Below are 14,795 nucleotides of genomic sequence, written 5' to 3'. Positions count from 1 at the left end.
CTACAGGTACAGGGCCTCACAGGGCTGCAGCCTGAAACCTCAGAGACCATAAGCCAAAATAAATAATCATTGTGAATTTTCTATGTAATGTTCGTGACAAAAGCTATCACAACCATAAACTTTCTGTTTTTCAGGTTTTTGTCGAGTACTGAGATTAAAGGCTTGTTCTACCACTTCCTGCTCTATATACCCCCCCCCCTTTCTTAAGCGGGCTTTGTTTCATTTTGAAGATCTTATTATATAGCTCTGACTGGCTTGGAATCAGTCTGATCCTCTACTCTGGGATCCACCTGTCTTTGTCTCCAGAGTGCTGGGATCACAGGCCTGTCCCAACACACAGCAAAAATGAGTTGTAAAAATACCTTGCTGACAAATATTAGGATGTATCCAAATTGTTAGTGCTCTATAGGTCCAAGGTTAAGGCACTTTTCAAAAAGAAATTAAACCTTAACAAAGTAACAATCCCAAACCTTTGCACTGAGGCAAGATTGTTTTTTTAGTCCCAGAGGAAGGATATCTCCAGGATTGAGCTGGAATAAAAAGGTAATTGGTAGGCCAAAAAGGCAGAAGGGTCAATTGTTTCACGGCCGATCACAGCTATTTAGGACTTTTAGTGTGGACATAAAAACCACGGCTCTCACCTTAAAGGGAATAAAAGATGGTTTATTCTGGAGCCATTTTGATTGACCACGGCCCTGGAACACAGATTTAGGTTATCCCAAATTCCGGGTAAGATGAGAGCTGTGGATTTGCTTTTTGTTTGTTTCGTTGACACAGAGATAGTTACTTTCCCTCCACTCTGCCTCATTTAAGATTAGACTCCCCAGTGCAATGAAATCGCCTGTGTATTGTCCTCACCCGAAACCTATTTTTGGAACTAGGGCTTTTCCAGATTACTGTAAACCCTGCGAAGTGAGGTCAGGACCAGACGTGCATTTCTACGGCCACACCCCACACCCACGCGCGCTCGGAGCTTTCCGGAAACCCAAGCGCTGAAACTCAAGCTGCCCAGTTCAAAGTCACTTTGTTACACATCGGTGTCGCCGGCGGCCGGACGCTCCCCAACAAGAAGAGTGCAAGGGTATCCGGGGCCGACTCACCAGGCCAGATTAAGGATTATCCAGGGCCTAAAGGTATTAACAGCCCTGCCCAGCTCGTCCCCTCGGCCCCGCGCGACCGAAGCGCGGAGGAACTCGTTGGCGCGCGCCGGGCGTGGGGTAAGGCGTGGCGGCAGGGAGTGGCGGCGCGGTGACGTCAGGGCGGAAGCGCACGCTGCGTGCAGCGGCCTGGAAGCCTGTGGTCACGGGAATATCCGTCGCGCCGAGGACTCTGGTTAGTCTCGCTTTGGGTTCCGGCTGCGTCGGGCGTGCGTGTAGCTCGCTGGAACTATGGCGTCCGGGCCTCACCCGACCTCGACCGCTGCCGCCGCCTCCGCCTCGTCCGCCGCCCCGAGTGCGGGCGGCTCCAGCTCCGGCACGACGACCACGACGACGACTACGACCGGAGGGATCCTGATTGGCGACCGCCTGTACTCGGAGGTGTCGCTTACCATCGACCACTCGCTGATTCCGGAGGAGCGGCTCTCGCCTACCCCGTCTATGCAGGACGGCCTCGACCTGCCCAGCGAGACGGACCTGCGCATCTTAGGCTGCGAGCTCATCCAGGCCGCCGGCATTCTCCTCCGGCTGCCGCAGGTGAGAGCCCCGGTTGGCTGCCGGGCGGGCGAGGGTGGGGGTGCGGGGGCCGGTGGCGCCGCGCGGCCGGGCGGGGGAAGGGAAGCGAGCGGCCGCACAAAATGGCGGCGGCGCCTGCTGCGGGCGCGCCTGACCCCGGCGTTTCCGTTCTCCTCTCTTGTCTGCAGGTGGCGATGGCTACGGGGCAGGTGTTGTTTCATCGTTTTTTCTACTCCAAGTCTTTCGTCAAACACAGTTTCGAGGTAAGCGCGGCGGAGGCGGACGAGAAGGGATTTCTTCTTCCGGAAGCGGGAAGGAAGGGGTAGTAACCAGCTTTTCCCGAAAGGGAGTGGTTAGCTTAGGCCTTTGTACCTAGTTCCCACCCATAAGGAAATGGGGCCCGTAGAACGTGTTTCAAGAACTAGAAAATGGATCCCCAGTTCACGTGCTCTGTTACCGAGCGGTACATTTTCAGGCCATTGCACAACTCTTGTAAGAATTAGCTTGATTCTGGCCCAAAATTACGAGCAGTTGAGCAATAAGGTGTAAGAGCTGGTAAGCCCGTGGTCTAAAATTGTCGGCTTTGGATTTATTTCGCCAAGAATTCGGGTTGTATCCTAGAGGGGTTTGCTTGTTTTTGTTTTCTAAAAATTAGTTATGACGGTCCTCGGTGATCCACGGAGGCAAATGTTTGAGTTCAGGTCCAGCCTGACCTACAGAGCAAGTTCTTAGACAGCCAGGGTTACACAGAGAAGCCATATCAAAAAGAATCAAGTTTGTTAGACTTTGGGCAGAGCTGTTTCCAGTTTAACTTTATGCTTCACTTTAATTTTTTGTCTTCTGGATTCTTGCAGATTGTTGCCATGGCCTGTATTAATCTTGCATCAAAAATCGAAGAAGCACCAAGAAGAATAAGAGATGTGATTAATGTATTCCACCACCTCCGCCAGTTACGAGGAAAGAGGTAAGCTTGGCCTATTGAACATAATATCTCTTGCTACTGCTGTACTGTGCACCAATCATCGAGTCAAACATCTCCCCCACCCCCAGTCAGTATGGATGCAAAAGAAAGCTGAATCAGGTGTTGAAATTCACATGGGAACATTGAAACTTTAACCATTAACCAGCGATCTGAAGTTTATAGAGGCAGTTGCGTTTGTGGACAATCCTAGCAGTGCTGTGAAGCCGGTCCCTTGGCTTAAGATTAAACAAGAAAGGGAGTTCGGTTGGCTCAAGTGGGAGTGTATTCTGTAAGTTATTTTCCCCTCCCCTCTCTAGAAAAATGAAGGCTGGGCATTGGAAGCGCTGTAGTTCAAGTTAATTTTGTGGCAAAGTTCCGTGTAGGTTGTTTTTCTGCTTGGAGTCTCAGTTTCTTCATCAATTGAGGTTGGCTTTTGTTAGAGTACTTCTCAACATTGAACTACGATATATCCCATAATGCCGGATCTGAAGGAGGATGATAAAAGTTTGAAGTCAAAGGGATTGAACAGGTATTTTGTTTTGGTCAGATATAGTCTCAGTGAGGGCATTAGAAAATAACTCATTGAGTTGCTTTCAGATAGGCTCTTTATTTGATCTTGTAAGACACTATCTTTCAGGTGTAGTGATAACCTGTAACTGTATGTGGCTGTGTGTTCATCTATGGCAGCACCAAAGTTTGTTGCAGGACTCCCTGCTCTACAGGTGATTGTAGGACGAGGCGATAGATATTCGTGGTGACGATAGTTTCTTAGGAATTGAGTTTAAAAGGAAGTTAGCTATGACAAGATAGGTTGTTTGGGAGTTGGGTGTTGTAGTTCAGATGAGTACATAGGCAGTCTTTACTGTGGAAGCTAGAAGTTGGTAGTGGAAGTGGCCAGTTTCACAAATATTAATGTGAGTTTGAAATGTGTTTCATTATAGCATTTTTCCTCTACTATTCAGCCCCATCTTTCCTAAGTGTGTGCCTAGATAAAATTTCTTCTGTTTGAAAACATTTTTAGTTCTTTGTGAAATGAGCTGAGGGGGGAAATTTCAAACTGGTGTTTAGTATGCTCTGAGCTCATATTTGTATTTTAGATTACATGGCTGATTTTTTTTTTTCAGAGTGTTCTTAAAACACTGAAATACAGAATTCTTATTTTTAGTGAAAGGACTCTGCTTTAAAGGGACATTTCTTAATAGTATATGAGTTTGAGCCAACTATAATCACATCTTTTGGTGTTTTCCTGTGGGACTTAACTTTCCTTCCTAGGTGTCAGAATAGGATCATCTTACCTATAAAACATCAAACTTTAATCCAATCTGACTGACTTGTGTTGGTTGTAATTTCATTTTTGATCATCATTAAAGAGAAACTTGGTTTTGTTTCAATGTTTCAAGTTTGTTATAGCATGAAATTCTTAAAGAAGTTAATTGCATGGAAGCCCCCTTTTAAAAGCAGGATATAAGTGTTTCTATGCATATTACAAGTTTACTCAGACATGTAACTTGTATATGTTATTAACTTCAACTCTTTTTTCCCTTGCAACCGACTATACAGCGACCAGCTACATTTACCAAAGCCTGGGTGATGTGGAGTGGTACATAGAGATGAAGCTGTCGTCATGGCAACAGTGAGTGAAGTATCGAAATCCCCAAGGAGAAGCCAGTGTTCTGAGAATAGGTCACTGGAATCGGGGACTAACAGGTTGGCCACTGGTGAACCATTTAGAGAAAAACACAAAACAAAAAAAAAAAAAACAAAAAAAAAAAAAAACTCCTGTTTCTTGTTATAAGCTTTTGTCTTTGCTGTCCAAGTTACTGAAACTATTGTTTTAAAAGGTGATGGTTCTTTTTCTTTTTTTTTCTTCCCCTCCCCCCTTTTTCTTTGCATAGGGTATGGTTAGAAAGTATTCATGAATGTTACACCTCTGTTAGTTTGTCTTGAACTTAAGTCCAGTTTGCAAATTAGCTATGGCCTTGACAATATAAGGGGTATATTAATGTAACCTTAAAGTCACTGTTTTTAGTCATGGCTAAATGTAGATGGTAAAATAAGCTGTTCAAGGGAAGAAAACAGTAAGTACCACTTCAGTCCACAGTCTGAGATAATTGACTTGTCCCCCATTAGTTTTTTATATTGTTAATTCTTTCAAATAGCTGATTTCAAAGGAAAGTTAAGCTATTTGTATCCTCAGTTTATAGGTGAAATTTGCTGTTTCTATGTAAGGCCCAGTCTATTTGTGGTCTTTCTTTAGAAAGAGGTCTGTGTTCATATCTTTAAAGGTTTCCGTTACAAGAAGATAAACTTGTAAAAGATTTAACTACTTTTATTGGTGACTGTTTATGCTAGTTTCAATGCATAAAATCTTCAGTTGACATTGAAGGAATGTTTGTTTACTTTTAAATACGCATTAGAAATTTCTATGTTGAGTAGCAATCTTGTCTCTGTATTAGCCATCTGGTTTATAGTGTACTTCCTTGAACTACTTTCAAGAGTATCAGTCCTTGTAACTCATGAATGAGCCCAGCCATGCTTGAACACCTCCTGGTGTAAATGCTTGTAATCCATGTGTGTTTCAGGCATACTGTGGAAAGTAATTATATAAATTCCTAATAGCTGGAAACCAACATTTCCTAAAGACTGAAATTGTTTTCAGATAAGTTGATGAGCAAAGTTAAGTAATAAAGAACCTTTTCAAAGACAGAGTTTGGTAGTGTGGCGTGTTACTACCTATATCTGGGTCCTCTGAATATATGAGGATTTCAAGGAAGAGGTGTATCATACCACCTCTTCCTTGTGCTGAACAAGGATGTTTACCTGATTAGGAAGAAATTTTAGTCTTGATTCAACTTACCTGTATTGCTAAAGATATTCCTAATAGATAGCCTCGTTAATATAAAAAGCCTTTGCTTAAATGCTTTTTCAGAACCTTAGTGATTTATGGAGACCTTTTTCTGGGTTTCATCATGATCTAAAATGCTTCTGTAAAGGATGTTGTTGTATTCATTGAGCCTCCCTTGACTTAGGAGGTAAAATGTGAGCAAAATGAAGACAAGAGATTATGCATTTTTTACAAAGCTCAGTGGCAAGACTAAACCAGAGCTTAGATGGTTGAGTTAGAGTAAGATCGTTAATGGGATTGTTTTCCTTGGCATGTTGAGAGGTTTGGAATTTAAGATTGAAGGTCTCAGTGTGTCCAGTAACTTAGGATCCTTTGTTCTAAATCACTTTTCTCCTGGAGAAGGTACAGAGCCTGTGGCTTTATAGGTTCTTAGGGGAATTTGCATGTGACAGAAGTAAATCTAATATACATTAAGCAGGATTAGTGATGAATCCTTAAATTTGCCACCAGTTGGCATCCGCAGTTGAAACAAGTGTTCTGTTTGATTGCAAATTTTACAATTTAAAAATAATTTCATAAAGCAGTTTACTTCATAAAATATGGTATAAATTATAACATATGAAGCACAGTGAGTCAGAACTCTGCTTTCCTGAATTGTTTGTATATGGATTTTTAATTGTGCTGTTTACTGTCTGGCTTTTAGGAGTTAAGAGCCAAGCTGTGTACAATTAAAACACTCTGACTCCCAATACCAGTTGAAGGAGAACCTTCTAATTAGTCTGTGTTGGGATTGTCTCCAAAATTTCTTAGAATGCATATAAAACCTGAAAAATTACGAACCATTATTTGGCATTATTGGAGTTTGCATCCATACATGGGTTGTTCCCATTTGAAATAAATTTGACTTTTTCTCAAGTACAGTTTGTACCTATCCTGCTAAAATTGGTTCTAAACAGGCCATTACTTAAACTTTTGAAGCTATAGTTGAAATTTGAACTTAAATGAAATTCTCTGTCATTACTTTGTTATTGTTTATGATGTTGCTTCTGTCAGCTATTATTAGTTTAGTACAATGTTACAGAATAACTTTCCTTTCTAATTGAAAACAAGGAAAACGTAGCTGGTTTTACTCTGTTAGCCTGCTACTACTGGGGTAGTTACTGTATTCATTTCAGATTTTTTTTCAGTCTTGAGTTAACTCAGGTTTGCCTCAACTCACCAGATGGAGTGGAGGATGTCCTTGAACTCTATCTCCAAGTCCCTCTACCCCAACCCCTGCAAAGTGTGGGGATTATAAGGTGAGCCGATACTCCTGGCTCAGTATTAAAGGTCAGATTGTTTTATTACCTTTAAGTGAATATGAAATAGGTTGGGTTTTTGTTATTATATTTTTTTTTGAAAAGTTGTATATTCGGTAGTATATTCTCCCAAGAGTTAAGACTTGGCAACTTGGATGAAAATGAATTGAGTATTTGAGAAAACATTTCAGTGTTACTCTGACCATATATTTACTTATTGTACAGTATTTAATAAAAATGTACATATATATGGTTGGCTATCTCTTCCCCCACAACTCTGGGGGCATCCCTCTACAGGTTTTAAATGTGGTCTTTGAGTCTCAGTTCCCTCTCTGTGGCCTTAAAATTGATCTCATAAGAACTACATTAACCAAGTTACATAATTCACTCTAACCTGTTTTTAAAGGTTTATTTCATTTGGCAGTTGAGCTGATGTGTTTTTGCTGGGGATGAGGGGGTGATAATTAAGCAATTAAATATTGAAATATTTATATATAGCATGTTCTCCCAAAAGGGAAGTCAGAATTAACTACCTTTTGTTTTTGTTTTCTTAGCTTTAATTTTGACCAAACATTTAGCAAAAGGTTTATTTAATTAAAAAAAAAAAAAACTTTGTTCACGTTAGAACTTGATACTAAATCTTCTCAGGAGTACATTAGTTCTTGCCGTTGGAAGGCTGATAAGGTTTGTGCCAATGATGTTCATCCCTGAAGTTGTCTTAAGTTCAAGAGGAAAAAGTCACAGACCTAAGAGCATGTGAAGTGTGTTAGTTGTTTTTTTGTTTTTTGTTTTTGTTTTTGTTTTTTTTAAGGCTGTGTTAGGTCTTAGGAGCTTTGTCTAGTTAAATATAGTTAGCATAACTTGGACAGCATAAGATTAATGCTTTAACTTGTTATCAGGAGTTTAAAAAGCTGGTTTCTGTTGCCAATAGTTGGTTGGAAGGGAAAATGGAGATGCCACAAATAAAATTTTTTGGATGTGCAAAACAGTTTTGATTTTATTTCTTAAAACTAGGACTCCAAGCCCCCTGATCCTTGATCAGAACTACATTAACACCAAAAATCAAGTTATCAAGGCAGAGAGGAGGGTGTTAAAGGAGTTGGGATTTTGTGTTCATGTCAAGCATCCCCATAAGGTGAGTTGTAAATTGCAGACATTACAATTCGTAAGTATTAGGGCTTTTTCTGAAATTTTAAATTCAGTGTGGAGAGTTAACCTGAGTTTTCAAAAGCTATCTTTTGGATGTTGACATTTGTCGATAAAATGGGACTCAGAACAGGTGTTATTCTTTCTTGTGTGAAGATGAATACTCTTTGTGGTTAAATTCTAATTTTTCCTCCTAATGGAAGGAATGAATAGTACATATGTGTGAAACCTGGCACATTTAATTTGTTGAAAGTGGTAGCTGCTTACTGTGAACCATTAATAAAAGCTCTTGGTTTTTCTATTACTCTTCTCAGCGGTAGTTGTAATGATGGGACTGAGATGGCTAGCTCTGCTGTTGGCTGATTGCATTGGCTGGCATCTTCACCTTGTAAAGTACACGGTGATAATGGAGGTCCAGAAACAGTTGTTGTAGACTTAGTCATGTGCACTTGTGTCTTGCTGGGAACCAACTGCAAGGCAAGCACTATCATTGGGCTGTATAGCTTTTATTATTTAAGAAATTTCAATATGCTATGCTTTAGTTTAGAAATTTGTGTACTTTGAACATAAAGCTTGCCGTTTTTGATGAATGCCCTGAGAAATTAGAAAACAATTAACCACTTATAAGCACATTTTTATAAAATTGAGTAATAACCAACACTGAGTCTCAAGTATGTTTTAGGTTCGTGTTTATTTGTAATTTTATAAGAATTGTAACTAACATTTCTCAGTTGCTTTATTCATTGAAATCTGCCCTGAAAGAACCACCAGTGTGCTAAGTAGGCTTTTTCTCCCTTGTCCTCAGATCATTGTAATGTACTTACAAGTCTTAGAATGTGAACGTAACCAAACCCTGGTTCAAACTGCCTGGTAAGTTCCTTTTTTACATTTCTTCTTTAGTCAGGAAAACAGAAGCAGAAATAAAGTAAGTTTCATTTTTCTCTTTCCAAAGTAATGAAATAAGTTTGTTTTGGGGTATTTTGTGTTTTTTTTGTTTGTTTTTGTTTTTTAACCAAAAGGTAAATAATGCTTATTTCTGCTTCCTGTTTTCTTGGCTTGACTAATTACTTTTAATGGAGAACTCAATTTAACTTTGTTCTTTTTTCTACTCTTTAATTAAAGGGTAGTCCATGATGGTAAGTCATAGAACTCTGCCCTCTGCACTTCAGCCCATGACCTCAGGATGGCCTGATTGGCTAGCCTGCTCTCCAGCCAATCCAGTGCAAGCTCTCATCCGAGATTCACTGAAGTGGTCCATATCCATCTGGCAGCATCTTCTAGTTCTGTCGGGGTGTCAAAAGGATTTGTATATTTGCTTCTAGAAGTAACTATGCATCATGCCTATGTATTATTTAATGTATACCTGTAACTATCAAAATGAATATTTCATTTTTGATAGATTGTTGTCCGGCTATTATGAATTGTTTTTTTTAATTGGATTCAATTAAATTTCTACTTGCAGTGTGTATAGCATCCGTTCTACCACAGGAGGCTGAGGCTACCTTACTTAAACTTGTAGCTTTAAATGGGTACCTGTTGCCGGGTTTTTTTATTTAGGTTTCTCTGCTATTGAGCTATTGCAGGCAGTGATATAAGAAGCAATTCATTTTAAAAAGAGAAGTTAATGTTTAAATATTTTTGACCTTGGACCTTTGAGAAAGACTAAGCAAGGAAATTGTGGTTTAGTCATAAATGATTCATGTAACTGCTGATAAACAAGCCTTAAATTGGATTTTTCAGAAATGTCTTTTTATGACTGCCATGCTTCTTTTGGATTTAGTAGGTACTGGTAACATTTGAAAAGCCACATTGCTTTACAAAGTGCATGAGTTTTTAATGTGTTCTGTGCAGCAAATACAGTAATGAATAAAAGTATTTTATAGAAATCATCCACTTAATTTCCAGCTCAGGCTTTTCAGCAAATTGTAAAGTTTCTAGTTAAGAAATTTCATGGGAAAGTTTCACTAGAGATTTCTAAGTTTTATTTAATTGAACGTAGGTCATTGCTTTTATTTATACTTAATTGCAAAAGGGTATATTAAACAGCCATTGTGACATTTATTATTCGCTTCTCTCCCTAGATTTTTTTGAAGTGTCTTTTTTTTTTTTTTTAAACTATAAGTCATTTGGTGGGTTCTTACTAAAAAATGCCTTTTTACCCCTGTTCATAGTATTTTTTAAGAACTTGATTGACACTGCTTTTCCTTATGGATAAAGGAGAGATGGTCAGTGACTAAGGCTTGAAGTATTGTTGGGAGTGGTGAATTCTGAACTTATCAAATTGACTTCCAAAACAGTGCTTTTTAATAACTTGTTCAGAGAAGGCTTTTGGGGTAAGATCTCTATGAGTAATGTAGAATTACTTGGTGTTTGGGGGAGCGGTTAGAAACTGTTACATGGTACATAAAATTTAAAGATGTGAATATAAGGAGAAGAAAAAAGAATGAAGTAGATTGAGTCTCCAATTTTATGTGTACTTCAGGGGAATTGGTTTGCTTATGAACTAAGCTTACAGCTGAAATGTTTTTCAGGAATTATATGAACGACAGTCTTCGGACCAATGTCTTTGTTCGCTTTCAACCAGAGACCATAGCATGTGCTTGTATCTACCTTGCAGCTAGAGCACTTCAAGTAAGTACTAGCCTGCTGTGTTTGCAGAGTAAATCCCAAGAGTTTTTGTTACTTCTAAAGTCAGTTTGAACCATTCTTTTTTTGTTTAGATTCCGTTGCCAACTCGGCCCCATTGGTTTCTTCTTTTTGGTACCACAGAAGAGGACATTCAGGAAATCTGCATAGAGACACTTAGACTTTATACCAGGAAAAAGGTAATCTCAGCTACCAGGGCTGGTGCTGATGTCATCTTCAAGAGTCTTAACTGCTGTAAAAGGGAATACTAACATAATTTTCATCCAACAGCCCAACTATGAATTGCTGGAAAAAGAAGTAGAAAAAAGAAAAGTAGCCTTACAGGAAGCCAAGTTAAAAGCAAAAGGATTGAATCTTGATGGAACTCCAGCGCTTTCAACTCTAGGTGGATTTTCTCCAGCCTCTAAACCATGTAAGATACATTTAGAATTGAGTATGGGCACTGGACATGTGTCTGCCTCAGAAAGTTTTGACATTGGTCAGTTGCCTAGAAACAATTAAAGTTGTTAATGTTGTATTTGTTGGTGCTTTTTGGGTTTTTGTTGTTGTTTGGTTTGGTTTTGTGACAAATCAGCTTAAGGATTAGAAGTATGGTGCATTCAGGTTGTGTAGGAAACTTGTCCTCAGCTGAATCCTGCTTTTAATATGTCTTTATCCATTAAAGCATCACCAAGAGAAGTAAAAGCTGAAGAGAAATCACCAGTCTCCATTAATGTGAAGACAGTCAAAAAAGAACCTGAGGAAAGACAGCAGGCTTCAAAAAGCCCTTATAACGGGTAAGTGTGTATACCTCAAGACTTGGGCTCAGCTCACCTTTGTAACAATAGATACACCTCTTAAAAAACAATATAACAAATATTGCCTGCATTTTTTTTTAAGTGTAAGAAAAGACAGCAAGAGAAGCAGAAACAGCAGAAGTGCTAGTAGGTCGAGGTCAAGAACCAGGTCACGCTCTAGATCACACACCCCAAGAAGACAGTAAGTAATGGGTCCTGGGTGGTACAGGCTTAGGGCCCTTAAAAATTGACATGGGATTTTTCCCGAGTTAGGAATAACTATTTTAAGGTTTGGTTTGGTTTGGTTTGTTTTGAGTAGGTTTTAGTATATAGAACCTAATTTGCTAGGATTGCAAGCATACTTAATATAGAGGGGAAAAAACTTAGAGATTTGTAGAAGGCAGTTTGCACCTTCATTATGTGGTCCGAAGTGGCTTTGGGTTTGGTAGCTGCCCTTTTACCCGATGAACCATTCACCGACTCTAGTTGTGTGCCTTACAGCATTTTGCTCATTCTTGTGTGGGGGTTGTTGTTTATAATGTGAAAAATCCTTATATCCAGTTTGTTAGAAATGTAAATATCCCACTAATGCTGTGTATTACATAGCCTACGACTTCGTTAACAGATTGAAGGTTTCCTGATACTTCAGTGGAACTCTGAGTATGTGGGAGATACTCAGTGAAAAACCATGTAGTTTTAGGACACATTGGTGATACACTTTACTGGAATAGGATGTTTTATCTAACAATAAAGCTTCAATTGAGAGGTCAGGATGGGGAGATTGGGGAACGTGGTCAGTTCAGACTTAGCGTTACCCATAGCCAATTTGAACAACCGTTACTGATCTGTTACCAGTAGACACTGAACCTAAACTTGGAATTTTTATTGTCTTAAGTTATAATAATAGGCGAAGTCGATCCGGAACATACAGCTCAAGATCAAGAAGCAGGTCTCGAAGTCACAGTGAAAGCCCTCGAAGACATCATAATCATGGTTCTCCTCACCTTAAGGCCAAGCATACCAGAGAAGATTTAAAAAGTTCAAATAGACATGGTCACAAAAGGAAAAAATCTCGGTCTCGGTCTCAGAGCAAGACTCGGGATCACTCAGATGTTACCAAGAAACACAGGCATGAAAGGGGACATCACAGAGACAGGCGTGAACGATCTCGCTCCTTTGAGAGGTCCCATAAAGGCAAGCACCATGGTGGCAGCCGCTCAGGACATGGCAGGCATAGGCGCTGACTCTGATCTTGCCCGTATGCAGTGTGATGAAGTATGGACTCAATCAGAACGAAAAGCAAACCGATTAGGAATTGATTCATTAAAATTGTCTAGGTTTCCAGAAACACTGAGGACATTTTCTTTGGAAAAGAAGTATGTTAAGGTTTTGCACATCAAATGCCCTAGCAGTATCTAATTGAAAACCATGGTCAGGTTGAATTGTACTTATTAGAGTTGTGTATGGTTTATTGCTGTAAGAACTGGAGCGCACATTCTGTAAAAATGTATCTTATTTTTATACAGAGAAAACTTGCAGACACTGTTCTATTTAAGTGGTTATTTGTTTAAATGATGGTGAATACTTTCTTAACACTGGTTTGTCTGCATGTGTAAAGATTTTTACAAGAAAATAAAATGAAAATCTTGTTTTTCTAAACTGCTTCAAATATCTTACTTAAATTGCCAAGAAGCAAAATTTTTATGACAAGAGAACTGATTTTTTTGTAGAGGTGTAGTTTGGGACATCTAAAATGTCTTACCTACATTATATAATGGTCATTGTGTATATAGGAAAAGTAAGGAATGGCTTGATACTGTTAACCACTAAAATGCAAAACCCTGATTTGGACTTGATGTATCAGAAGATAATTTTTAATTAAACTTACAATGTGAACTTACCCATTGAAAAAAACCAAAATTAGCATAATGCTAAGACTCAACTATGGGAGTTTGAATGTTTCAGCATGACTGACATTGTTAGTACAGCTTAATCGTGGAATGTCAGCTCAATAATGAGGCCATAAAGTACAATGGTCACAACGGAGGGTATCTGGTATGCTGCTTAGATTGGGGTTATGTTCAAATATCAAAAGGTTGATTATATAAGGCGTGATCAGAAGATCAGCTTGTGTAGTCCTGTAGCTTCCAGTTACTAGGCATGCATCACCACCAGGTAGCAAGCCCATTTACCCTATGAGCCATCTCACTCAAGTTTTTAAAACTTGTGTAGCTCTCACTGGCCTGGAACTCAAAAAAGATTTACCTACAAATAAAAATCCAAAAAGATCAGCTGCAGATTGATAGACCAGCATCTAAAAATGTGTAAGACTTGAAAGATAGGAATGTGAATAGAGCCATACCAATCATTCTCCCAGCTTTATGACCTTACGATTCTTTTCCCATTGATTTGCCTTCCTGCATGTTTGTGAGCTACCCTGTGGGTGCTGGGAATTGAACACATCCTCTGAAACTGCCGAGCCACCTCACCAGCCATGGGCTCCACTTTCGTTCTCATCGTTGTTGCTATGATAAGCTCTATATCTCCCGAAGTGCTGCCCATGTGAGTGTGGGGCCGTGCAGTGAGGCTCAGCAGCCACACAGTCATTCTGCTAAGGGCCGTGGAGGTTCCCTTTCCTAAATCTTGGGGCCTTTTTCTACCTTCTCTCATATAACACATCCCTACCACAGTCTCCACTCCTCCCAGCTCCACCTCCCCTCCCCCAGATCCACAGCTTCCTTTCAGAAGGCGCAGGCTTCCCAAGGATAGTACCTAGGCATGACAACCCTGCAGCAAACCCTCATTTCTAGGGTGGATGAGACAACCTAGTAGGAGGAAAGGGTCCCAAGGCATGCAGCAGAGTAAGATTCTTCTTCACTCACAGCTAGCCTCATAAAAACACTAAACCACAGCAGAATATGCAGAGGACCCATGAAGTTGCTCCTACAGCCTGTGAGCTATGAGTCCTGCTTTGTTGATTCTGTGGGTGTCCATACCAGGCTCCTACCATCCCCACTTACTTGGGGTTCCCCCAAGCTCCACCTGATGTATACCAGTGGGTTTCTGCATCTGCTTCCATCAGCTGCTGGGGGAAGCCCCTGATGAAAATTGGGCTAGGAATCACTTTGTTGTTTTTTTTAATGTTTTATATTTGATTCTAGGTCTCCAGACCATCCAGTTTCCAATTCTTGGCCTTCCAGGCAGCGTCCAGGGTGAGCTCTCTCCCTTGGGAGTGGACCTCAAGTTAGACCAGTCAATGGTTTGCCATTCCCACAAACTTGGCCACATCTTGCAGGCAGGACTGGTTGTGGGCCCTGTGGGTTTTATGTCTGGGTTGGTGTCCCAACTAGACTACCACTAGATGCCTTGCCTGGTTACAGAAAATGGCTGATTTAGGCTCTGTATCCTCCATTACCAGGAGTCCCCAGTTTCAGTTGTCTTACCTTGTGT

At 40.2% G+C, this 14,795-nt stretch overlaps 1 protein-coding gene across 3 annotated transcripts; it reads left to right on the top strand.

Annotated features, from left to right (window-relative positions):
* Positions 1-1,265: 1,265 nt before the first annotated feature.
* CCNL1 (cyclin L1) lies at positions 1,266-12,973 on the top strand. Of its 3 annotated transcripts, none has more exons than XM_080915320.1 (11): positions 1,266-1,694; positions 1,862-1,936; positions 2,528-2,637; positions 7,792-7,912; positions 8,729-8,793; positions 10,455-10,554; positions 10,644-10,748; positions 10,840-10,981; positions 11,234-11,345; positions 11,449-11,547; positions 12,241-12,973. In XM_080915320.1, exons 1-11 carry the CDS (start codon positions 1,389-1,391, stop codon positions 12,587-12,589), a joined length of 1,584 nt encoding a protein of 527 aa, XP_080771446.1. In that variant the 5' UTR covers positions 1,266-1,388; the 3' UTR covers positions 12,590-12,973. The 3 variants fall into 3 exon arrangements, with proteins under 3 accessions (XP_080771446.1, XP_080771447.1, XP_080771448.1); XM_080915321.1 differs by lacking the exon at positions 1,266-1,694 and adding an exon at positions 4,195-4,267 and having other exon boundaries at positions 12,241-12,970; XM_080915322.1 differs by lacking the exons at positions 1,266-1,694; positions 1,862-1,936 and adding an exon at positions 4,195-4,341 and having other exon boundaries at positions 2,569-2,637; positions 12,241-12,971.
* Positions 12,974-14,795: the final 1,822 nt, after the last annotated feature.

This window comes from Micromys minutus (genome assembly GCF_963924665.1).
Source record: "Micromys minutus genome assembly, chromosome: 4".
Lineage (NCBI taxonomy): Eukaryota > Metazoa > Chordata > Mammalia > Rodentia > Muridae > Micromys > Micromys minutus.
This window is presented reverse-complemented; position numbering and strand designations above follow the sequence as displayed.

Coding starts and splice junctions, on each gene's coding strand:
- CCNL1 (XM_080915320.1), top strand. CDS start 1,389: ATGGCGTCCGGGCCTCACCCGACCTCGACCGCTGCCGCCGCCTCCGCC. Junction 2,638..7,791: donor CGCCAGTTACGAGGAAAGAG/GTAAGCTTGGCC, acceptor TCTTAAAACTAG/GACTCCAAGCCCCCTGATCC. Junction 8,794..10,454: donor ACCCTGGTTCAAACTGCCTG/GTAAGTTCCTTT, acceptor AATGTTTTTCAG/GAATTATATGAACGACAGTC.